Source organism: Hemitrygon akajei, chromosome 3 (assembly GCF_048418815.1).
Source record: "Hemitrygon akajei chromosome 3, sHemAka1.3, whole genome shotgun sequence".
Classification (NCBI taxonomy): Eukaryota; Metazoa; Chordata; class Chondrichthyes; order Myliobatiformes; family Dasyatidae; genus Hemitrygon; species Hemitrygon akajei.
The window spans coordinates 93,018,149-93,042,797 of NC_133126.1; the positions used below are offsets into that span (position 1 = coordinate 93,018,149).

At 41.4% G+C, this 24,649-nt stretch overlaps 1 protein-coding gene across 1 annotated transcript; it reads left to right on the plus strand.

Annotated features, from left to right (window-relative positions):
- Positions 1-4,127: 4,127 nt before the first annotated feature.
- On the plus strand, positions 4,128-23,089 carry gchfr (GTP cyclohydrolase I feedback regulator). The gene is made up of 3 exons (XM_073040350.1): positions 4,128-4,491; positions 11,881-11,975; positions 21,934-23,089. The coding sequence occupies exons 1-3, from the start codon at positions 4,456-4,458 to the stop codon at positions 22,067-22,069; spliced, it is 267 nt and encodes an 88-aa protein (XP_072896451.1). The 5' UTR covers positions 4,128-4,455; the 3' UTR covers positions 22,070-23,089.
- The last annotated feature ends 1,560 nt before the right edge of the window (positions 23,090-24,649 follow it).

Sequence of the window (24,649 nt, forward strand, 5' to 3'; positions counted from 1 at the left end):
CTATAAAATATATTAATAAACTTGAAAGAGGACAGAAAAAAATTTACAAGAATATTGTGAAAGCTTGAGGGTCCGAGTTATAGGAAAAGGTTAAGTAGGCTAGGACTTTATTCCTTGGAGTACGGGAGGATGAGGGGAGATCTTATAGATGTATACAAAATCATGAGGGGTATAGATAGGGTGAATGCATGCAGGCATTTTCCCTTCAGACGTAATGAGACTAGAACATAGTTTAGGGTGAAGGGTGAAATACTTAAGGGGAACTGTGGGGCTGCACAGTAGCATAGTGGTTAGCGCAACACTTTGCAGTACAGGCAACCGGGGTTCAGTTCCCGCCGCTGCCAGTAAGGAGCTTGTCTGTCCTCCCTATGACCATGTGGGCTTCCTTCAGGTGCTCCAGTTTCCTCCCACAGTCCAAAGGCGATTGGTTCATTGGTTAATTGTAAATTGTCCTGTAATTAGGCGGGGTTTGGGCAGCGTGGCTCGGAAGGCCAGAAAGGTCTATTCCATGCTCAATTAATAAATAAATAAATAAAATTCTTCTCAAATAAGGGTTTGGAGGGATATGGTCAGGGTGCAGGTAGATGATCAGGTCAGCATGGATCAAATAGGCTGAAAGACCTGCTTCTTTGCTGTTGTACTCTATGACTCTAAAATTATACTATGCCAGCTGTTAGATCAGTTAAGAGGAAAAATATTGCCCCAATTTACACTTTCACCCAAAATGTCACATCTCAGACAGTAGCAGTCTCAATATGTTCTGGAGTGCCAGCCAAGATATTTGTTTTAGGCTTCAGGAACAAGATTTAAGTTCACAAACTTCTGAACCAGGAAGTGGAAGTATACAGCAAGTCATACAAAAAGTAGCAGAAAGCCACAATATGTCAAAATGGAGAAGTGTGTGCTCATCCACTTCGGATTCAAAGATAATGCAGGATATTTTTCTAAATGGCAGAGGGAATACAATATGTGAAGCAAAGGGATGTTGTTATCTTGGTATACAAATCACAGGGACCTTTTGCATGTATAAAAATTGATCACCAAAACTAATGGATTTTTGGCCTCCCTCTTAAGTGTGACTAGACATAAAAAGGAGTAGGTCGATAAGCTTACTTGGAAAAATTATAGCTGAGATGATCACTGATTCCATCTTCCCGCCTAAACCACACCATCCCTACCCCCACATCCCATCCCATAATCCTTGAGTTTAGTTTAACAACTCTTTAGTTAAACAAGCTTTCTATCTCGGTCTCAAATAAATGTTGACAGCTTCCACAGCTCTTTGAGGTAAAGAATTTCTAAGACTCACAGTCCTCTGAGACAAATCCCCTGACCTTCAGCATAGCCATGGACAAGGAGTGGAGCAGATGGTAAAGGAGAGTATTTAATTGGAGAAGGAATAATTACAAAGATATGAGGCAGGAACTTGGGAGGCCAGATTGGGAGGACATGTTCTCAGGGAACAGCAGGAATACAGAGTTCGCTTACGGAGAACCTGCATGGGGTTCTGGATAGATTTGTTCCATTGAGGAAAGGATGGTAGGATGAAGGAACCTTTAGTCAAGAGGAAGAAGGAAGCACACTTAGGGTATAGGAAGCAAATATCAGACTGGGGTCTTGAGAGTTATAAAGTAGCCAAAAGGAGGTTAAGAAGGGACTTAGGAAGGCTAGACATGAGAAGGTCTTGATGAGTAAAATTAAGGGAAACTCTTAAGTATTTTACGTGTACATGAAAAAACAAGAGAATAACTAGTGTGAGGGTAGGGATAAAAAGAGGAGACATGCCTGGAGTTGGAGGAGGTAGGGGAGGTCCTTAATGAATACTTTGCTTAGTGTTCACCAGTGAGAGGAATCTTGACAAATGTGAGGTCAGCTTAGAAAGGCTAGTATGCTGAAGCATTTTCAGGTTAAGGAAGAGGCAGTGTTAGAGCTTTTGAAAAATGTTAGGATAGAAATTTCTCTTGGGCCTGGTGGAATTATATCCCAGGCTACTATGAGAAGTGAGGAAAGAGATTACTGGAGCATTGACAATGATCTTTATGCCATCACTGGTCACAGGACAAGCACCTGAGGACTGGAGGTTGGCAAATGTTGTAGCTTTGTTCAAAAAGGATAATAGGGATAATCCTGGGAATTATAGACCAGTGAGTTTTGTATCAGTGATGGGCAAACTATTGGAGAGGATTCTTAGAGACAGGATTTACAAATATTTGGAAAAGCATAGTCTGATTTGGGATAATTACCATGGTTTTGTGAGGGATATGTCATGCTTCACAAACCTGATGGACTTTTTTTGAGGAAGTGTCAACACAATTCAATGAAGGTAGAATGGTAGTCTACATGCATTTTAGCAAGTTGTTTGACAGGGTTCCCCATATAAGGCTCATCCAGAATGTCATGAGGCATGGGCTCCATGGAAACTTGGTTGCATGGATTCAGAATTGGCTTGCCCACAGAAGGAAGAGGGTGGTAGTTGATGGAATGTATTCTACCAGGAGTTTAGTGACTACTGGTGTTCTGCAGTGATCTGTTCTGGAACCCCTGCTTTTTGTGATTTTTATAAATCACTTGTATGTGAACTTTGAAAGATGGGCCAGTAAGGTTGTCATTGGTTACAATAGGGCATAGGCAGGATGCAGAGCTGGGCTGATGATGCTCAAAAGTATGAAGTGATACACCTCAGAAGGTTGAACATGAGGGAAGAGTACATGGTCAATGGCAGGATTCTTAGCTGTGTGGAGGAACAGAGGGATCTTGAGGTCCATGTGCATAAATCCTCAATGTTGCTGTGCAAGTTGATAGGCTGTCTAAGAAGGTGTAAGGTGTGTTGGCCTTCACTAAACAGGAGATTGAGTTTGAGAACCACGAGGTAATGTTGCTGCTCTTAGAGCACAGCATGCTGTGTTCAATTCTCATTGCCTCCATTAAAGAAAGCATGTGGAAACTTTAGAGAGAATGCAGTTTATCTACCAGAATGCTGTCTGGATTGAAGAATGTGTCTTATAGGAGAGATTAAATGAGCTAAGGAGGATGAGAGGTGACTTGATAGATTTGTATAAGATTGTAAAAGGCATAGAGTGCCAGGGTGGCAATGGCTACGGCCAGAGGATGTTATTTTAAGCTCAGTGGAAGAAAATTTAGGACAGATGTCAGAGGTACGTTTTTTACACAGAGAGTGGTGAGTGTCTGGAATGCACTGTCATGGGTCATGGTTGAGGTAGATATATTAGGGACATTTAAGAGACTTCTAGACAGACATATGAAAAATGAAGGGTTATGGGCTGTGTCAGAGGGAGGGGTGAGATTGATTGTGGAGTAGGTTGGTGCAACATTATGAGTCTGTACTGCTGCATATTCTATGTAATTCCCTTAAATTCATGTCTTTGCTGCTGGGTTTTGGTCTAAACGTTCACAATTCACTTCACTCTTTCCCCTCCTCCCTCCCCAGATGAGGCTTGACCCATTGGGCTCCTCCAGCAGGAGGTTCTAGCATCTATAGTCTCATACACAGTGTCTTCTTCCTCCCCTCTGAAAATGGATGTGGAATAATTTTCAAGAGACAAGAAATGAAGCTTCCTTATTCTGTTTTGTAATCTTTACAATTATCTGCCAGAAGAGAGTTGTGGAAGCAATATTATTGGAAATAGGTAAAGACGAAGTGAAAGATAGGGGAATTGAGTGCTATGTGGTACTGGCACAGAAGAAACATTGAGGTCTGCGGCAGATCATCTGTGACCATACCGAATAATAGGGCAGACTTGATGGGCCAGCTAACTTGCTCCTTCTCCAATATCTGGTGTTTATCCCGGGTTTAGTTAGAGGAAACATCCTCACAGCATTTGTCTGTCATGCATTCTCATAATATTCTGCTTCAATACCATCAATTGCTGTTCTTTTAAACTCCAGAGAACATTGGCCCTACCTAGTCAAACTCTCCTCACAACACATCATCTTTAATCCCATGAATCAATCTTGTGAAATTTCTTTGAATTATTCTCGAGGCAAGCATTTACACCCCCTGTACGTAGTCCTCGGAGTGTTACAGTCCGGCATTCGGTTTTGCCAACCTCGCTTCCGTTTGGATAGATCGTTTATAGGCAGGTGCCGAGCGCCTACACCTGAATGACGCCAGAGATTAAGGAATGAAGCACAAACTTGTCGATCCTTTGGTGCAAGACAAACTCTTTCACCACAAGATTAAATATTAAGTTCTTTTTAAAGAAAACGCACGATGCTCTGACACAAAGTTACTGTAAGGTGGACAAATTCCCGCAGAGAACCACTGCGCGAATATTCCCGAGGAGGCAGCTGGCTCTTTAAGAGCCATTACGTGAGCTCCGGCAGGGAATGATTGGCTGCAAAGAGGTTTAGGGAGGAAATTACACCGTCAGTCCTGAGCTGTTGCGATAGTGGCTGGTCGAAACAGGGTGAAATACTGGAGGAAGAGCTGTGAAAATGCCTTACGTTCTCATTAGTACCCAGATCCGGCTGGTGAGTAAACATCCACCAAAGCGTTTGTGCCTAGAAGCAGGGTCATGCACGAATCCCACTCGTGCCTCTTTAACAACCTACAGAATATAATCTGTTCGCCGCCTCCATCGCCATTTAACTACTGAGATTACCGTGACTCCTTGTCCAAAGTAAACGTCCTTTATTCACTGAACAGCGGGGGAATCCGATGTAAGCGTCTCCTTGAGTTGCAGCAGTTCAGTTATATCGAAAGAGAAAGTATCTTCTTGACCACTGGTTGGATACGCGAAGTTGACCTGATCGGAGAAATTTTGTTATGGTTCATTCACGTTGTGATGACTTGTCGGGAGGAGTGATTACTACCACCTGCTAATGACTCCACAAGGTGGATGGATACCAGGAGACAGGCTGCACCTCCGTCCCTCCTACTACCGTTTTTTGTCTTAACCAGCATTCCTTGCTGTGAAATTGTAAGTGAAAAGCCGGGTACCAATAGGGCTCAGTATAGGGAAGCACATGGCCAAGGGTGAACGAGGAGATGGTTTATACACTGAAACCTTCCCGTACGTCACCATGCTCCATAAAGGGTTTCAATTGTCTTTTGGAAAAGACCTGGTGTGAGGGGCACCATTATACAAATGGCAGGTAACATCTGGTGGTGACTATGACAATAGTCATAACTTCAGGGTGAAGGTGGGAGGGTGGATAGAAGCTTGCTCAATATTTAAAATGATGTACTCTGAATGAACTAATCCCTGAGGCTTAAGAAGGCATCGTTTGGACCATGCTTGGAGTATTGTGAGCAGTATTGGGCCCCATATCTAAGAAAAGACTTTCTGGCTTTGGAGAGGGTTCATAAAGTTGTTCACGGGAATGAAATGGTTAAGGTGCGAGAAGCGTTTGATGGCTCTGGGGCTGCACTCACTGGAGTTTAGAAGAATGGGGGTGTTTCTTAATGAAATCTATCCAATATTGGAAGGCATCAGAATAGAGGGATGTCTATTTAGAACAGAGATGAAAAGGAAATTCTTTAGCCAGAGGGTGGTGAATCTGTAGAAGAATTTGCCACAGACCGTTGTAGAGGCCAAGTCATTGGATACATTTAAAGTTGAGGTCGATTAGCAAGCGTATCAAAAGTTATGGGGAGAAGACAGGAGAGTGGAGTGTCTAGTAGCTATGCATGTGCGCATGACTGACCCTAGTTAGAAACTGTTCAGCAACGGTCTCTTGTCCCAATTAAGTGGAATAGGGTCCCGAATAAACTAAGGGCATCACAGCTATTTTCTCAACTGTTTTTTTTGTTCTTTAAGAGTTGTCCCTAATAAGCAGCTGTCCCGATTAACTGATGGCCCAATTAACTGGAATCCGCTGTATAAAAGCTGGACTTACCTTCGATTGCATAAAATACAGATCCTTCCTCCTCTTCTTTTTTTGGGTCCTCCACATTTTGATATACTGACACATCAAGTGCTATCCAGCAGTTGTTGGTGTATTAATATATCAAAATGTGGAGGACCCACCTATGTCTGGATGCATTCACAGTCTGCGGTCTAGAGCTGTTCTAGCAGAATTTGACTTTCACAGTTTGGCTTGAATTCCATGTACTTAGTGGATCCCAATCAAGTTCTTCAGACCCACTTCACATGCAACCACTTCAAACATATTACTTACCTGGCTTTTCCCTCTGCCCTTCCCCTGCCAACTGCCTTTCTGGTAATGACCATCCCCAAGCCCTACATTGCAGAAAAATTATCCTTCAGCTGATGATTTCTCTGCCATTTACTTTTGTATCCTTCATCCCTGATATATTTGCCCTGTGTGATCGTCCCTCAAAAAACTAACACATTTGTAGGCCTGTTAGGGCAACATGAAAATTTGTGGTAAGTGTGGTGTGGTATAAAAGGCAATCTGAAAATTTTCAGTTTGCGAAGATTCAGCATGTCATCTAAAACCCGGACAAATTTCTGTATGTCTATGGTGGAGGGTATATTGACTGGTTGTATCATGGCCTACTTCGGAAACTCCAATGTCCTTGTATGGAATATCCTACAAAAAGAAGTGGTTACAGCCCAGTCCATCATGGGTAAAACCTTCCCCATATCACTGAGTACATCTACATAGAGTGCTGTTGCAGGAAAGCAGCATCCATCATCAAGGACTCCCACCATCCAAGCCATGCTCTCTGTTCATTGCTGCCTTCAGAAAGAAGGTACAGGAGCTGCACCACCAGGTTCAGGAACAGTTATTACCCCTCGACCATTAGGCTCCAGAATCAGAGGAGATAACTTCACTTGCCTGTCACTGAATTGTCCCCACTGAATTGGACTCACTTCCAAGGATTCATCATCTCTTTGTCTCTATTTATCGCTTTTCTATTTATTATTATTATTTTATCATTATTTTTGTATTTGCACAGTTTATTGTTTTCATTTGCACATTGGTTATTGTCCACCCTTTTGGGTGCAGTGTTTTCATTGAATCTATTGTGTTTTTGTTTGTATTTACTGTGAATGCCCACAAGAAAATGGATCTCAGGGTTGTACATGGTGACATATATGTACTTCGATAATAAATTTACTTTAAACTTTGAAAATTAGTTGAACGGGGGCAACAGTATCTAAAAAAAAAAGACTGAAATTAGAAGATAATTTAAACAAAAATGGAGCAGAAATGCAAATGCTGTAATTCTAAAACATCAATAGGTTTCAATAGATACATATGTCAGAGAAATGTATACAATATACATCCTGAAATTTTTTTCACAAACATCCATGAAAACTGAGAAGTGCCCCAAAGAATGAATGACAGTTAAAACATTAGAACCCCAAAGCCACCCCCCCATGCACAAGCGGCAGCAAGGCAATGACCCCCGTCCCACCCCCACCAGCAAAAAAGCTTTGGCACCCTCCACCGGCACACAAGCGTGCAGCAAAACATCAATAAAGACACAAACTTACAGTACCCCATTCACCCGGTATTCAAAATACCACAGGTTCTCTCTCTCTCTCTCTCTAATAAGGGAAAAAGAGGTGACCCCATTTCACAGTGAGAGGGGAGACATAACTAACAACTCGCTGATTTACGATGTTAAAAGTTTGTTGTGTTGCTTTTTCCGAGATCTGCGCCCAAAGAGTCGCACCAGAAAGGTGCACATCTCCAGGCACAGAACCCCCAGCAGCTAACCCACTGCTCCTGATGTTCCATGTTCTCCTGCGACACTTCAGTCAGGGACACTGGCCTAGAATCAGCACGTCCCCAGAGCTACGAAATCCCAGAACCCTGAAGGCACGCTCATCTTCCGGGCTGTGTCCTTGGGATACCCAAGAGCGGGTCCCATTCCCGCAAAGACCCAAAGTCAGAGTGTAACTCCAGATCAGGGTCTTCAAAAGAAACCCCACACCCTGAAAAGGAAAAAAGAAATAGCAAAGATAGAAATAAAGATGTTTCCAAAGATGCAAGCAAAGTAGTTGCCGTTTAGCTCCATCTAGACTTTGCTCCGTCCCTCTATGACAAAAGTATTGAAAGTATTCCAGACAAGTCTCTGGAAAAAGATCACAGCATCGGCAGTGAAAGAAACTGAGTTGCTGTTCCTTCATTATAACACATGCTTGCTGAGAGAGTGGAATGACAGTGGAATGGCAGCAATTGGATAACAAAATTGTCTTGGCATCACTGGAGGATTAGGGGTGGGCAGAGGCAGCTGGCAACAAACAATGAAGTTGAATGGGAAAGAAGTAGCCAGATCCCAGGGGTGGGATGTGGGGGGCAGCAGTGTAGGGTTTACCTGAAACATCAAGTTTAACCAAATAAGCCACAATAGCTGTACTATACCCAAAAAGAGGAAGGGCTGTTATTCCTTTAGTTCAGGGGTGTCAAACTCATTTTAGGTCACGGGCCGGATTGAGCAAAATGCAGCTTCATGCGGGCCGGATCAGTCGGACGCGTGTGAACGCAGCTTTCGTTGCCTCCGTTTTTTCAGCCTGCTCTCATGTGTCTCAGTCTCTGCTATAACTACAAAGTGTTTCACTTTACAAATTCCGTTTCTTATGAAGAAGACTGCCGAGCAAGACTGCTGACTAAACACTAAAAACCCTGAAAACCTGGTACCTGATTAAACTCAGCATTAGCCATATCATACGCCATAGGCGCTTCGATTACTGGGGCCAGCTTTAATAGTAATTAGATATTATCTCGCGGGCCAAAGATAATTCCACCACGGGCCGGGTTTGGCCCGCGGGCCTTGAGTTTGACATATATGCAAAGTTTAGCTAATACCGGGTATCACTGGAAGACTGTAGGAGGCTGAAGAGAGGTCAAAGTGAGAAGGAGGTGGAAATTTGAGGCGACAGGACTGTAGAAATTCAGGGTATCCCTTGCAAACTGTATGGAGCTGTTTGATAAAACAGCTGTATCATTTATATTTGGTTTGTCCAACGTAGAAAGCAAATGTAAAATACAAACACCATTATTGACTGATGCAAAGCACTAAAGTGGAAGCACACAAGTCGTTGCTATAACTGGAAGAACTATTTGGATCCTGGGATGCTGTGTGGGAAGAGATGATAGTGCAGGTGTTGTATCTATGGATGCACGGGAAGATGTGTGAGAAGGGGACTGGTTGGTTGAGGAAGAAGTTTGCTTTGAGCACATTTTCCACTCAATCAGCTTCCACGTCCAATAGAATCATCCCTTTAGAATGCTGGAAGGAGTGTGAGAAGCTGAAGAATTATCTGCTGATGGAATCCCATAAGGCAGGTAGCAATTATGGAGGATAATCCACTGAACATGGAGGCTGGTGGAGTGGAAACTGAGGTCAAGGCAAATGCTTTCCTAGTACTGACTGGCAAGAGAGGTGATGAGAACAGAAGTATGAGAAATAAAGGAGACATAGCTGAAAGCCCTGTTACCTATAGTAGAGGAGAAGTTTCAATGAAGGGAAAAAGAAGATATTTTAAAGGCACTCGTATATGAAGTCATATCAACACGATAGATATAGTGGAGAAATTGGGAGTATGGTATGGAATGAAATTCTTGCTGGATGGGAGGACATGTTGCTGAGATGGTTGTGGGAGTTGGTAGATACTGGCAAACAGAGGTGAAGAAAGTCAGATATGGACTCTGTGAATGTGAGAGCAGGATGGAAACTGGCAGCAAAGGTAAAGAAATTTGAGTCCACTATGAGTATTGGAAGTAGCTGCATCACTGTAGTGAAGAAAGGGCTGTGTGTGGGTGTGTTACAGCCATTGGAAATTAATATTTAATTTAACATGTTTCTCTCTGTACAGATGTGGCTGTGTCTTTGGTTTTACCTCCATTTCAATTTTTTTTGTCTCAAGAACTGCTTTTTAATTAACTGTTACATGGATAACTTTTGCCTGCATCATGTCACAGATATCCCCTCTAATCTTTCCATGCTGCCACATCTCTTCAACTTAAAACATGCTTGTCTTCTCTCCTTTTTTGTTCTGAATGGTCCAAAGCAAGCATCTTCATTTATCTTCTCCACTGATACTTTGAGTGCTTCTAGCATGCTTTGAATTTCAGAAATCTAATTTTTTAGAGTATAAAAGCATGTAGATCATAGTGGAACTTTAAAATTTAATTTAGTTCTCAGATGAAGTGTTACAGTCCTGGAAAACATATTTCAAGAAAAAGTACACACGAATTTAGCAGGGAATTAGCAGTTCAATGGATAATTATTGCCTTTCTCCTTGTAACAAACAATATCAAGGTATTACCTACCAAGCTTTCAAAATAATTCTACGTTAGGAGATATGGATGCTTGAATCTAGAGCAAAAAGACTACTGCTTGCATGTTCAACCATCAAAGAAATGGTTGATGTTTCAGATCAAGTCCCTGCTTCAGAATTTGAGAGTAAAGAGATAGACATAAAGCTCATCATCCCACCTTTATCCAGTTTTCCAGCCTCTATCTGTACCTTAACTTTCCCCCATTTGGCTCCATCAGCCCATCATCCCCCACCTCACATATTTCCACCTACCAGCCTCCAACTCACCTCATTATACTGACCACTTTCCCAGTACATTCTTAGTCCTGATGCAGGGTCTTGGTCCAAAATGTCAGCTGTATCTTTGTCTCCATAGATGTTTATTGATGTGCTGATTTCCTCCTGCAGCTTGTTTCTTCTGGAAATTATAGGCATGACAGTGCAGGAAGAGAAAACTGTGTTAGTGAGTAGACAACTAGTGCTCATATGTTCAAAATGATTAACTAAAGACCTATAGAGGAGATGAGAAGAGATGTTTTTACTTTGGGAGTTGTCAATGGAAGAAATGATTGTGATTCTGAAGTTGCATGCTTTTGTAGAAAAGGAACTTCAGGATTATTGAACTGTTGAGGAATAGACAAAGCCAGACTGCTCCCTGAAGGAGGCAGCACACCCTCAATACTGACTAACGTGTCACCCTGCTATCTGGTGGGTGAAAGTTTATTTTGTTGTAAGTCAAAATGAAACAGCACATTTACAGCCAGATCATGCCAGACCTGCTGGCACTTGTGATCTAGGGTGATACATAAATAATGTGGATTTGAATTAAAGTGGCAGAACGATTTGTATCCATAAATATTGGGTAATGAATGAATGATTTTTGGTCATATCTTAAGGGGCCTTTGTAAAACTCTGAAGTCTATACAAGATCCCAGTTTACCATTCTAGTTGTGATGTATTGAAGTCCAATTCTAAGCTAAAATAACATGATATGTGTCAGCCTTTGCTTGTTGGTTGCCTACCATCTCTTTTAAGTTCAGAGATTGGTAACAAGTGTGCAGCTTGCTAAAAATAAAACCCAAGTTGGTACCAAAAATCCAATGGAATACAGGTCCAGCAAGAGTTACACATGCTCAACATATAGACAGCCATATGGATCATGAGTCTGGGAGTGTGGCAGGATGGATGTGGGGGTAGTGGTGGATTTGTGGAAATGGGGCATTTCTGCATGCCTTCCCTTCCCCCACCCATGTGCTGGAACAGTTATGGGCTGGGTTGAGCTGAGCAGACTCTCTCACTTAACTCTGAGAAGCCGGCTGACGACCACTCTCCCTTTGCCAGCTTGTTCTCCCTTCACAGCTGTTTTTGTGATCCTCTTGCATCATTTCAAAACAACTTGCCTTCCGTCTGGGCAGGTTACTGCGTGTGGACTCTGTATCAAATTCTCCAACTTCAGATAACTTACGTTATCTCTGAGTTATTGGAACTGGACACCTCTGCTTTAAGTCATCCATCCAAGATATTGGTTCAGTTTTCCCTCACTCCATTAGTTTTGCCTGACCATCTGGACATGTGCAACAGGCCTGCTATTAGCAACACACCAGGGGTTTTGGGCAGGACAGGAGAATGAATAAAGCATAAGACATATCAATTGTCATAACGGGAAATTTTACTTTTTCAGGAAACTGGACCCACGATTGTTGGCGATGAGAACTCAGATGTGAATCTTATGAACTACCTTGGAGCTGAGAAAACCACTGTATTAGGAAATAATTTGTGAGTAATACACGTCAAAATACTTCAAAGTACGGCATCTGACGTCTTGAGATTTTTAACAATTCATTGTCTATCTACTTGACTCTATTCTGTAGCCTGGAATTGGCTCTTACCAGATTTATACCAGCTGCTCAGCTTAGTGCTGAATGGGTCAGAGAGAGATTTTAGCAGGAATGACTGAACTTGACAATTAGTACCTTTCCTATTTAAATCTGGATGAGTTTCTGATTTTCAAAGTGTAAAGGACCAGGGTAAGTATAAACTGGGAGAGCAGGTAAAAGTGAAAAAAATAGGGGTTTTATTTACCCAAAATGTTTACAAACTCAACAGAACTGTTCTAGAGTCCAAACTTGAATCAGCTAAACAGAACTTGGTTACAACAACATAGTAAATACTCCCCCACTCATCTCCTGACTGCGGGTTTATATTCAATGCTGGCCAGTCCATAGTAAACTGCAGGGGAGAGAAAACATTCCTCTCCTTAAAAAGATATGACATAAATGAAGCAGCTCCAGAGAACACACCTTTGGCTGTAGCAGAATGGCACAGTCCAATTATCCAGCCCCATCTACTTAGGCTGGTGTAATTCAACAGCTCAGTCGTTTGCCAGATTATCAGGAGAATGGTTGGCTACAGGACACTTTAATATGCCCGGTTGATGGCGTGGCTGGTAATTGCAGCCATCACACAAAGTAAATTACATTATCTCTGATACAGATTGCTTCAGAATTTAGTCCATTAGCAATCCCCTGCCACCCTCTGCAGTTCCTGAGGCGCTGCTTTCCATTCTTTTTATATTTCAGAGATGTGCCTTTGTCCCTTGCAAATGGCCAGCAGCATAGTGGTATTTGGAGTTAGAGATTAATTTCTTATTATCTGGTATCAATTGTAGATTAATTCCTTATTATCTGGCTCTCAGGTTATTCCCCCAATCTAATTTCCTGCACTTATTTCCATGTAACCCATTTTCTCAAATGCTAATCAGTCCATCCTGATTCTCTTACTATCTACCTGCACTGAGAGACTCTTGACACACAGTTCTCTCTGTGCGGCAGGAGAGCACACATCATGGTACAATAACTTATGCTTTATTATTTCATACATTGTTATTGTGTATATTATTATTCTGTGTTTTATTGTTAGTTAAGTCTGCACACTGCTGAGTGTGTTTTTAAACATTGCTGCTGTAATGAAAGAATTTTCCATTTGGGATCAATGAAGTGCTTATTATTATTATTAAAGAAAATCCCAATGAAAATCCTAATGCTATGATCTATTCGTTCCTGCTGAGAAATTGAACATAAGTGGTGAGGAGCCCTGGCTGAGCTAAACCATTAAGCTGTCTTTTCTGCACAAATGGCTCCTTCCACTCCCAATGTAATTCGGCTCACTTACGCATAAATTACACCTGCTGAATCTGAGAGACTACACAGTACTGTTCAGAAGTTTTAGGCACATGTATATAGCCAGAGCATTCTAGACTTTGGCGCAGTACTCTATTCGTCAACACGGAGTGGAGATCAAGTTTGTAAATCTGCCTGGAGCAAAGGGTGTTGGAAATGGTGAGGGTGGAGTGCCATGGGAGGGGTGGGGGCTAGTACAAGTGCAGATACACCCAGCCCTGAGACACCAGTCAAGGTGATTTGATTCCAATCAATTGGTTTATTGATCATTACAGAATGTATCTCTGGTGCTTCCCATCCCCTCCCTTCTCCCTTCCCCCTTTCCCAACCATGATTCCCCTCTCCCAGTCCTGGTCCCACTCTCACTCCACAATAGAGACCCATATCAGAATCAGGTTTATCATCACTCATATGTAATTTGTTTTTTTTTAATGGCAGCAGTATAGTGCAATACATAAAATTACTACAGTACCATGCAAAAGTACTACATATATGTGGCTAAGACTTTTGCACAGTACTGTATAACAGAAGGTTCTGGCATCAAAACAGATATAATGGCAAAAATAATTAAAGAAAATATTTAGTTAAGAGAAATATTCACAACTGAAGAGCAAATGAAAGATACTTAGGACATGACTAGGCCACTTAATTTCTTCATTACTGTTGGTTGATCTGTAACCTAACCCTGTTTGCCCACTTTTACCCCACATCATTCAACAGCTTTGGCTGACAAAAATCCATCTTTCTCATGCATAAAATAAATATTATAGGCAATCAATTCCATTTCAATTAAATCATCCCTTCATCTTCCATCTTCCAGAAACTATAACTATAGTTTGCATTACCTCTCCTCAAACTTTATATCTGAGGGTTATCATACTGATAAATCTGCACTAGAATCCCTTCAAGCCTATTGTGTTCGTTAAGGTGCAGTAAATAACAAAGGGGAAGGCTGAGTTAGAAATAAATACATTGGAAGAGCATTAGGCCATTCAGCCCATCGAGTCTGCTCCGCCGTTCACTCATGGCTGATTTACCGTATTTCCCCTCTTAACCTCATTCTCTGGTTTGTCTCCATAACCGTTGACACCTTTATTACTCAAGAACCCACCAACCTTAACCTTAAATGTACCCAATGACTTGGTCTCACAGTTGCCTGTGGCAATGAATTCCACCCTCTGACGAAAGAGATTCCCCTCATCTGTTTTAAAGGGACATCATTTAATTCTGTGGCTGTGCCCTTTGGTCCTAGACTCTCCAACTGTACGACACATTCTCTCCATGTCCACTCTAGCCAAGATCTTCAGTATTTGGTAGGTTTAAATGAGATAGCCCCTCATTATTCTAAATTCCAGTGGGCACAGGCCCAGAGCCTTCCTGAGACACTTTTTGGTTTCAGAGATGCTTTTACCTGACTCTCCCTGGAACTTAACAGGCTTCTTTTATCTCTGTGCAATTCTGATAAAGGGTTTTTGATTTGGAATGTTAAGTTTCTCTTCTCACAAATGTAGCCTGACCTGTTCAGTATATCCAACACCATGCATGATGTATTGCTATAGGTCTGTTGTTTGTTATTTTTTTCACACTAATTATTTTTGGAACATAATTTTGTCACATTGTACTGCTGTATTAAAACAACAAATTTCACGACATAAGTCAATGATAATAAATCTGATTCTGATTAATTATGTCTTTTTCAAAACAATCTTTTGCATTCCTTTAGTAACTTATTAACAGAGCACTTTTCATACAAACAATGTAGTTCAAAGTGCTTTACAATGGGATGAAGTGAAAACTGAAAATAAAAGACAAAAATGTTAATTACAAGCAAAGTTAAATAAATAGGTTTTGAGTTGGCTTTTAAAAGTCTCAAGTGAGTCTGCATCCCCTTATAGTTTTAGGTTTTTAATTCCATAGTTCAGGAGTGCAGTTCAGAAAAGCTGATCTGCCAACTATCTTTTGAGGGAAATTTGTTGAATTGGTGGGAGAAGATCTGAGAACTTGAGCAGGATTACAACATGAAATTAATTCTCTGATACTCTGGTCCCAGACCTTTGAGAGCTTTAAACACAAGTAAGAGAACTTTAAAATGAATTCTAAAAGATACAGCAAGCTAATGCACAGTAGTAATAGAGAGAGTAATGGGAGTGATATGTTTCCTCATCCAGGTTTCAGTTTAAAGATTAGCAGTGGTGTTCTGAATGAGTTAAAGCTTGCCAATAGAAGGTCAGTAAAAAGTGCTCTGGTAATCTGATCTATTCCACATAAAGGTGTGAATTCGTTTTACATCCTCATTACGTGACAGAAACTGACATAGCTTTGCGATATTTCTTAAGTGTAGAAATGCTTCTCTGGTCACTTTCTTTATGTGGGATTTAGAATTCACATCTGGATCAGGGATAACACCCAGGCTTGTTACTTCTGATTTTACAAGGGGAGCCAGGTTTATCCAGAAGTTTAAGAATGTTACTTATCCTTGCATTTCTCTGTTAGCTGATCAATTATAATTTACAAAAATCAGGCTATCATGCACTCTTGTATGTTCTAATAGTTTACCAAGGATGGGTGTTAGGCCCACTGGTTCTTGGTTTCCCCTCTTACCTTACTTCAGACCATAAGATACAGGAGCAGAATTAGGCCATTTGGAGGCACATGACAAGATAAGCTGAAGCCAGCATGGTTTTTTGAAAGGAAAATCCTTCTTGACAAACCTACTGCAATTCTTTGAGGAAATTACAAGCAGGGTAGACAAAGGAGATGCAGTGGATGTGGTTCACTTAGATTTTCAGAAGGACTTCGACAAGGTGCCGTTGCTTAGCAAGATAAGAGCCCATGGAATTACAGGGAAGTTACTAGTATGGGTGGAGCATTGGCTGGTGGGCAGAAAACAGAGATAAAGGGATCCTATTTTGTCTGGCTGCTGGTTACCAGTGGAGTTCCACAGGGGTTGGTGTTGGGACTGCTGCTTTTTACGATGTATGTCAATGATTTGGACTAAGGTATTAATGGATTTGTGGCTAAATTTGTCAATTATATAAAGATAGGTGGAGGAGAGGGTAGTGTTGAGGAAACAGAGAGCCTGCAGAGAGACTTAGATAGTTTAGGGGAATGGGCAAAGAAGTAGCAAATGAAATATAATGTTGGAAAGTGTACAGTCATGCACTTTGGTGGAAGAAATAAACGGGCAGACTATTATTTATCTGGGGAGAGAATTCAAAATGCAGAGATGCAAAGGGACTTGGGAGTCCTTTTGCAGGTTGAGTTGGTGGTGCCGAAGGTGAATGCAATGTTGGCATTCATTTCTAGAAGTATAGAATATATGAGCAGAGATGTGATGTTGAGGCTTTATAAGGTACTTGTGAGACCACACTTGGAGTATTGTGTGCAGGTTTGGGCTCCTTATTTTAGGATAAACTGACATTGGAGAGGGTTCAGAGAAGATTCACAAGAATGATTCCAAGAATGAAAGGGTTACTGTTTGAGGAACAACTGGCAGCTCTTGGGCTGTATTCCCTGGAGTTCAGGAGAATGAGGGGGGATCTCACAGAGACGTTCTGAATGTTAAAAGGCCTGAACAGATTAGATATGGCAAAGTTATTTCCCACGGTAGGGGATTCTAGGACAAGACGGCATGACTTCAGGATTGAAGAACGTCCTTTTTGAACTGAGATGCAGAGAAATTACTTTAGTCAGAAGGTGGTAAATCTGTGGAATTTGTTGCCATGAGCAGCTATGGAAGCCAAGTCATTGGGTGTATTTAAGGCAGAGATAGAGAGGTTCTTGATTAGCCAGGGCTTCAAAGGGTATGGGGTTAAAACAGAATAGTGGGGATGACTGGAAGAATTAGATCAGCCCATGATTGAATGGCGGAGCAGGCTCAATGGGCTGAATGGCCTACTTCTGCTCCTATATCTTATGGTCTTAACCAGAAGGATTTTGAGCATATAGTGCTAGAATAAATATAAATCTGAGAGGATATGTTTTACCCCATGTCTCTGAAAGGTTTGTTTAGAAACATGTTTAAACTAAGTAGTGGGGGGGGGGGGGGGGAGAGGGGATGAACTGGAAATATAAGGATGGAGTTAAAGGGAAAGCGAGAATAAGAAAAGTTAAGAAGGACAACAGAATTAACAGGGCAGAAAGCTTAGGAAGGGATCGGAGAGTATGGCCAAGTGCAATAGGAATCGATGTGAAAGGTGAGGGATTAAAAGTATTATATATGAATGCATGATGTATAAGAAATGAAGTGGATGAGCTTGAGGCTCAGTTGGAAATTGGCAAATGTGATGTCATAGGAATAACAGAGACATGGCTGCAAGAGGACCAGGGCTGGGAAATGAATATTCAAGGGTATACATCCTATCAAAAGGACAGACAGGTAGGCAGAGAGGGTGGGGTGGCTCTGTTGGTGAGGAATGAAATTCAGTCCCTTGCAAGGGACATAGAATCAGGAGATGTAGAGTCAGTATGGATAGAACTGAAATTGTAAGGGCAAAAAGACCCTATGGGAGTTATCTACAGGCCCCCAAACAGAAGCCTGGATATAGGGTGCAAGTTGAATCAAGAGTTAAAATTGGCATGTTGCAAAGGTAATGCTACGGTTGTTATGGGGGATTTCAACATGCAGGTGGACTGGGAAAATCAGGTTGGTACTGGACCCCAAGAAAGGGAGTTTGTGGAGTGCCTCCGAGATGGATTCTTAGAGCAGCTTGTACTGGAACCTACCAGGGAGAAGGCAATGCTGGATTTAGTGTTGTGTAATGAACCAGATTTGATAAGGGAACTTGAGGTAAAGGAGCCATTAGGAGGTAGTGACCATAATATGAGAAGTTTTAATCTACAAATTGAGAGGGAGAAGGGACAATCGGAAGTGTCAGTATTACAAATGAACAAAGGGGACTATGGAGCCATGAGGGAGGAGCTGGCCAAAGTTAACTGGAAAGATACCCTAGCAGGGATGACAGTGGAACAACAATGGCAGGTATTTCTAGGAATAATACAGAAGGTGCAGGATCAGTTCATTCTAAAGAGGAAAAAAGATTCTAAGGGGAGTAAGGGGCGACCATGACTGACAAGGGAAGTCAAGAACAGTATAAAAATAAAAGAGAAGTATAACATAGCAAAAATGAGCAGAAAGCCAGAGGATTGGGAAACTTTTAAAGAGCAATAGAAGATAACTAAAAAGGCAGTACAGGGAGAAAAGATGAGGTACGAAGGTAAGCGAGCCAAGAATATAAAGGAGGGTAGTAAAAGCTTCTTTAGGTATATGAAGAGGAAAAAATTAGTTAAGACCAAAGTTGGGCCCTTGAAGACAGAAACAGGTGAATTTATTATGGGGAACAAGGAAATGGCAGATGAGTTGAACAGGTATTTTGGATCTGTCTTCACTAGGGAAGACACAAACAATCTCCCAGATGTAATAGTGGCCAGAGGACCTAGGGTAACGGAAGAACCGAAGGAAATTCACATTAGGCAGAAAATGGTGTCGGGTAGACTGATGGGACTGAAGGTTGATAAATCCCCAGGGCCTGATGGTCCGCATCCCAGGGTACTTAAGGAGGTGGCTCTAGAAATCGTGGACACATTGATAATCATTTTCCAATGTTTTATAGATTCAGGATCAGTTCCTGTGGGTTGGAGGGTAGGTAATGTTATTCCACTTTTTAAAAAAGGAGGGAGAGAGAAAACAGGGAATTATAGACCAGTTAGCCTTACATCAGTGGTAGGGAAGATGCTGGAGTCAATTATAAAAGATGAAATAGTGGCACATTTGGATAGCAGTAACAAGAGTCAGCATGGATTTATGAAGGGGAAATCATGCTTGACTAATCTTCTGGAATTTTTTGAGGATGTAACTATGAAAATGGACAAGGGAGAGCCAGTGGATGTAGTGTACCTGGACTTTCAGAAAGCCTTTGATAAGGTCCCACATAGGAGGTTAGTTGGCAAAATTAGAGCACATGGTATTGGGGGTAGGGTACTGACATGAATAAAAAATTGGTAGGCAGACAGGAAACAAAGAATAGGGATTAACGGGTCCCTTTCAGAATGGCAGGCAGTGACTAGTGGGGTACTGCAAGGCTCGGTGCTGGGACCGCAGCTATTTACAATATACATTAATGATTTAGATGAAAGGATTAAAAGTAACATCAGCAAATTTGCAGATGACACAAAGCTGGGTAGCAGTGTGAAATGTGAGGAGGATGTTATAAGAATGCAGGGTGACTTGGACAGATTGGGTGAGTGGGCAGATGCAGTTTAATGTGGATAAATGTGAGGTTATCCACTTCGGAGCAAGAACAGGAAGGCAGATTGCTATCTGAATGGTGTCAAGTTAGGAAAAGGGGAAGTACAATGAGATCTAGGTGTCCTTGTTCATCAGTCACTGAAAGTAAGCATGCAGGTACAGCAGGCAGTGAAAAAAGCTAATGGCATGTTGGCCTTCATAACAAGGGGAGTTGAGTATAGGAGCAAAGAGGTCCTTCTGCAGTTGTACAGGGCCCTGGTGAGACCACACCTGGAGTATTGTGTGCAGCTTTGGTCTCCAAATTTGAGGAAGAACATTCTTGCTATTGAGGGAGTGCAGTGTAGGTTCATGAGGTTAATTCCCGGGATGGCAGGATTGTCATATGTTGAAAGATTGGAGCAACTGGGCTTGTATACACTGGAATTTAGAAGGATGAGAGGGGATCTGATTGAAACATGTAAGATTATTAAGGGATTGGACACGCTAGAGGCAGGAAACATGTTCCTGATGTTGGGGGAGTCCAGAACCAGAGGCCACAGTTTAAGAATAAGGGGTAGGCCATTTAGAACGGAGTTGAGGGAAAAATTTTTCACCCAGAGAGTTGTGGATCTGTGGAATGCTCTGCCTCAGAAGGCAGTGGAGGCCAATTCTCTGGATGCTTTCAAGAAAGAGTTAGATAGAGCTGTTTCATTTATGTTCCTACAGAATGCTTCGTCAACCATATCATGTCATCCATGTTTGAAATAATCCCAGAATTGGGTCCTCTCATTTGCATTGTTTGGAAGCATTTTTAGATATTCAGTTCCAGCTTCTTACACTGTTCTACTTGAATCTGAGGGAAATAAGCCAATTCTAAATACGTAACCTGACATTGGAATGGCAGGAGGATACTGTAGCATAGAATGGGAAAGAGCTGAATTCCATGTCTTTCCCTAGACAGAAGACGTTGCAGAATTCCTTCATGTTAAAAACTATCACATAGTCATAAACTGGTCAAATGCCAAAATGAGCTGTTTTTAACCTGAAGCATCAATCCTATTTCATTCCCCAAGTGCTACCTGCCTTGCTGAATGTTTCCAGTATTTACACAGTTCAAGGTGTAGTTTTAAGAAAAATTTCAAGCACACACTTTCCCTGGCTGAAGACTCCTCACCAAGGATAGAGTGAAAGTAGAAGAGATGCACAGAAGGCCAAAAGTTGGGAGGTGGACACCTCAAGTTTGCAGGTTACAGCATTGCAGGTTTAGAGATGAGATTGGCTGAGGGAAGGCGTGTGATATTTAAGAGGTATCCATGGGGACTAGTGCCAATGTCGGCCAGCAGGGACAAATAATTTGTGAATGGGATGAGATACAAGAAGAAGTAAACTTGTGCTTTCTGTGTTCGCTGAGGTTTCTGAAGATTGAAGCTGGGAGGCTTGCAGGAGAGTACTGTAATAGTTGATGCTAGAAATGACTAAAGAATTATGAAATTAAATCAAAACATAAAGAAACTGACCAGAGAAGCATTTCTACACCTAAGAAATATTGCAAAGGTATGTCAGTTTCTGTCATGTAATGATGCTGTAAACTAATTCACACCTTTATGTAGAATAGACCAGATTACCAGTGCACTTTTAACTGGCCTTCCAAAGCAATCTAGACGAAGTGCAGCTCATTCAGAATGCTGCCACTAAACTTTTAACTAAAACCAGGACAAGGGAGCATATCACTCTTGTCCTAGCAACTCTGCTTTGACTTTCTGTATCTTTTAGATTTGATTTTAAAATTCTCCTACTTGTTTTTTAAGCTCTCAAAGGTCTGGGACCAGGATAAATCACAGCATTGTTTTGTTCTATAATCCTCAAGCTCTCAGGTCTTCTTGCGTTGGCTGCTTAAATCTAAACAATCTTCCACAAAAGATGATTGGCAGATCAGCCTTTTTGAACTACACTCCTAAACTGGAATTCAATACCTTAAACTGTGAGGGATGCACTCAGTTGACACCTTTAAACGCCAGCCCAAAACCTATTTATTTAACCTCGCTTTTAACTAAAACCTTCTCATTTATGTTCATGTTTGCACTTTATCCCCTTGAAAAGCACTCATGTAAGCACTCTATAAATAAGTTGTATTATTATTATTAGCTTGGGCTTCCAGGGACAAATTTGCTGTTGGAGCAGTCTGCCACTTTTCAATGGGCCTTTAAGGAATTAAATAAGATGCTGAGCAGTCAGCCAAGAAAAGACTATTCACATATCAGCCAAAGTATATTTCATATTTTGATAAGGTTGATTAATTTGAGAGATTAATTTGTGTTTGTATCCACAGCTCAGAATACCGGGTTAAATACCCCGCACGAGTGGTGCTGGATAAACTGGAAGTTCTTGGCTACCATGTAATCAGCATGACAGGCGTGGGACAGACCCTAGTCTGGTGTCTACACAAAGCTCAACATGACCCTTAAACAAATAGAACTGAATCCTTTGCCTATTATCAGAGATGGTTTGTCTGCCTATAAAGGAGAGAAGCTGAACTCTCACTTTTGCTGTTCAGCGCATTCAGAAACATTTGTTAGAAATATTCAGACTCTAGATCAGGGTTCCCAACCTTTTTTATGCCTCTAGTGTTAACCGAGGTTGGAAACCCCTGCTCTAAATCCATTGGTTTTTATTTCTCACCCCCCCCCTTACTGTTAGTTGTTCTCTCCTATTGGGTGGGGGAGCAATCTTACCCTTCACCCAAACCTCAGCAGTGACTCGATGACGTATTGATCACCATTGCCCCCTCATCCTCCAACACACCTGCATAAGGAACACTGGTTTGTGAGTGGGAGCAGAGTTTGGGATTGATTCCCTTCCCTGCACCCTCACCCTTCTGAACACTATCAATGGTAAATCAGCTAGCTCAGGACAGTCATGAATCACAAGGCATCTAATTAGTTCTTAATGCACTGAAAGGCGCAATTAACATACCTACACCACACCATTGTGCAGGGGACTATTTATTTTGAAAATTGTGGTACATTAATAATTGCAGCCTAACATTCAACCGTACTATTGGAATGTGATGTTTAGTTTATTAACAAAGCCTAGTCTCTGACCAGTCTTACATTGATTTCATTTGCCAGTGGTTCACTAGAGAGGAGGACAATTGGTACTGTAATTCAGTACCTTGCTCTCTGACTTTGTGACCTATGTCACGGACAGCAAAAAAAATACAAAAGTTTCCACACCTACTCACAAGCCACAGTGGGAATGCCGTAAATGATGGAGTGCGGGTGCGGGAGAGGAACAGATTACGCTGATGCCTTTAACTCCTTAAATACAATGTAAATAATAACCAATGCATTTCAAAATAATTACTTGTGAGACACTTTTCAAACGTTATGAGTTGTGTTTTCGCTTTTCTACTGACCTTCACTGTCCAATTTCACATTGGCATAATGGCACTTAAGTGATTGTCTAATAAATGATTTGATCACTTACCTACCTGTGTCATCCATCACTTTGTCATTTGATCTAAACATCTGCAAATCAGATTTACAAGTCCAATTCAAGTTTCATATAAAAGAGAGCTAATTAATGACATGCTTAAATAAAGCTCATACTAATTTCTGTAGAGGTGCAAAGATTAAATCAATAGTGATATGAAAACTTTGCCAAGGTCAGGTTTGTGTCATGTTTGATCTTAACTGGTACACCAGTTGGGAGTTACTGTAGAGGAGTGTCAGTAACAGTAGTTTCTCTTCATCACTCATGTTGGAAAATATGGATAGCTTTAAGTAGAGAAGAGTTTAGACAATGCTTGCTCCACCGATAACCAAGTCAATAACATCATGATTTGTCTACTTTCCTATCTGATCCCCATATCCAGCTATTTCCTTTGTGTCTTGATCCAGCCCTTGGAAATAGAATTCCTAGGTTTTACATTACAACTCATGTTTAAAGAACTTTCACCTCATCTCAGTCCTGTGGGGATTATACATATAGCTAGCAGCTTTTCTTCATTAGGAGATGGAGGAGATTTGGGACATTACCAAAGACTCTTGCACATTTCTACAGATATATGGTGGAAAGCATTCTGACTGGTTGCATCACAGCCTGGTATGGAGCCTCTGATGAACAGGATTGCAAGAGGCTGCAGAGGGTTGAAGACTCAGCCAGTTCCATCATGGGTACAATTCACCCTGGCATTGAAGACATTCAGGAGACCCTCACCATTTGAGACATGTCCCCTTCATATTACTCAATCAGGGAGGAGGTACGGGAGTCTGAAGACCAATGTTCAATGTTCTAAGAACAGCTTCTTCCTCGCTGTGATCAGATTCTTGAATGGGCCTCACACACCATCTCATTATTCATCTTTTGCACTATTTATTTTTACAAAATGTAGTAATTTTTGTACTGCTGCCACAAATCAACAATCTCACGACATGACAGTGATAATGAACCAGATTCTGATTCTGAAATAGTGAAAGCTTTATCCTGTCACCAGTTCTGGATACAATGACTTCTTGGTGTCTATTTTGTCAATTCCTCACAGAATTTTTTACATCCCAATGAGATCACTTCCCCTTCTTTCGTACTCCAGTCAATAACGGCCATCTTACTCAGTCTCTCCTTTGGCATCAGCCTCCTTATCTCTAGAATCAGCCCACACTGCACAGATTTCAAGTACATCTTCAGAAACAGAGACACAACTAATACTGCTCCATACAAGATCTCACTAAAACCCTGAAATCTCTCAAAACTTGTGCTCCAATCCCAAACCATAACCCTTCTTCACATTTCTTCAGAATGTGAAGAAATTAATATTGAAAATGTCATTTGAAATATATGATAATCTATAGCTGGTAGCCATAATACCATTCTGATGGTCAATATGTCCATACAAATCAATCTGTGGTGTCAGTGAATGTATTGAGCACATTGCTACTGAGATGAACATGACTTCCATAACACTAAATGTGCTTTTGTGGGAGTTGCTTTGGATTTCCAGCATCTGCAGACTTTCTCGTGTTTGTGCTTTTTCACTTATTGCCTTT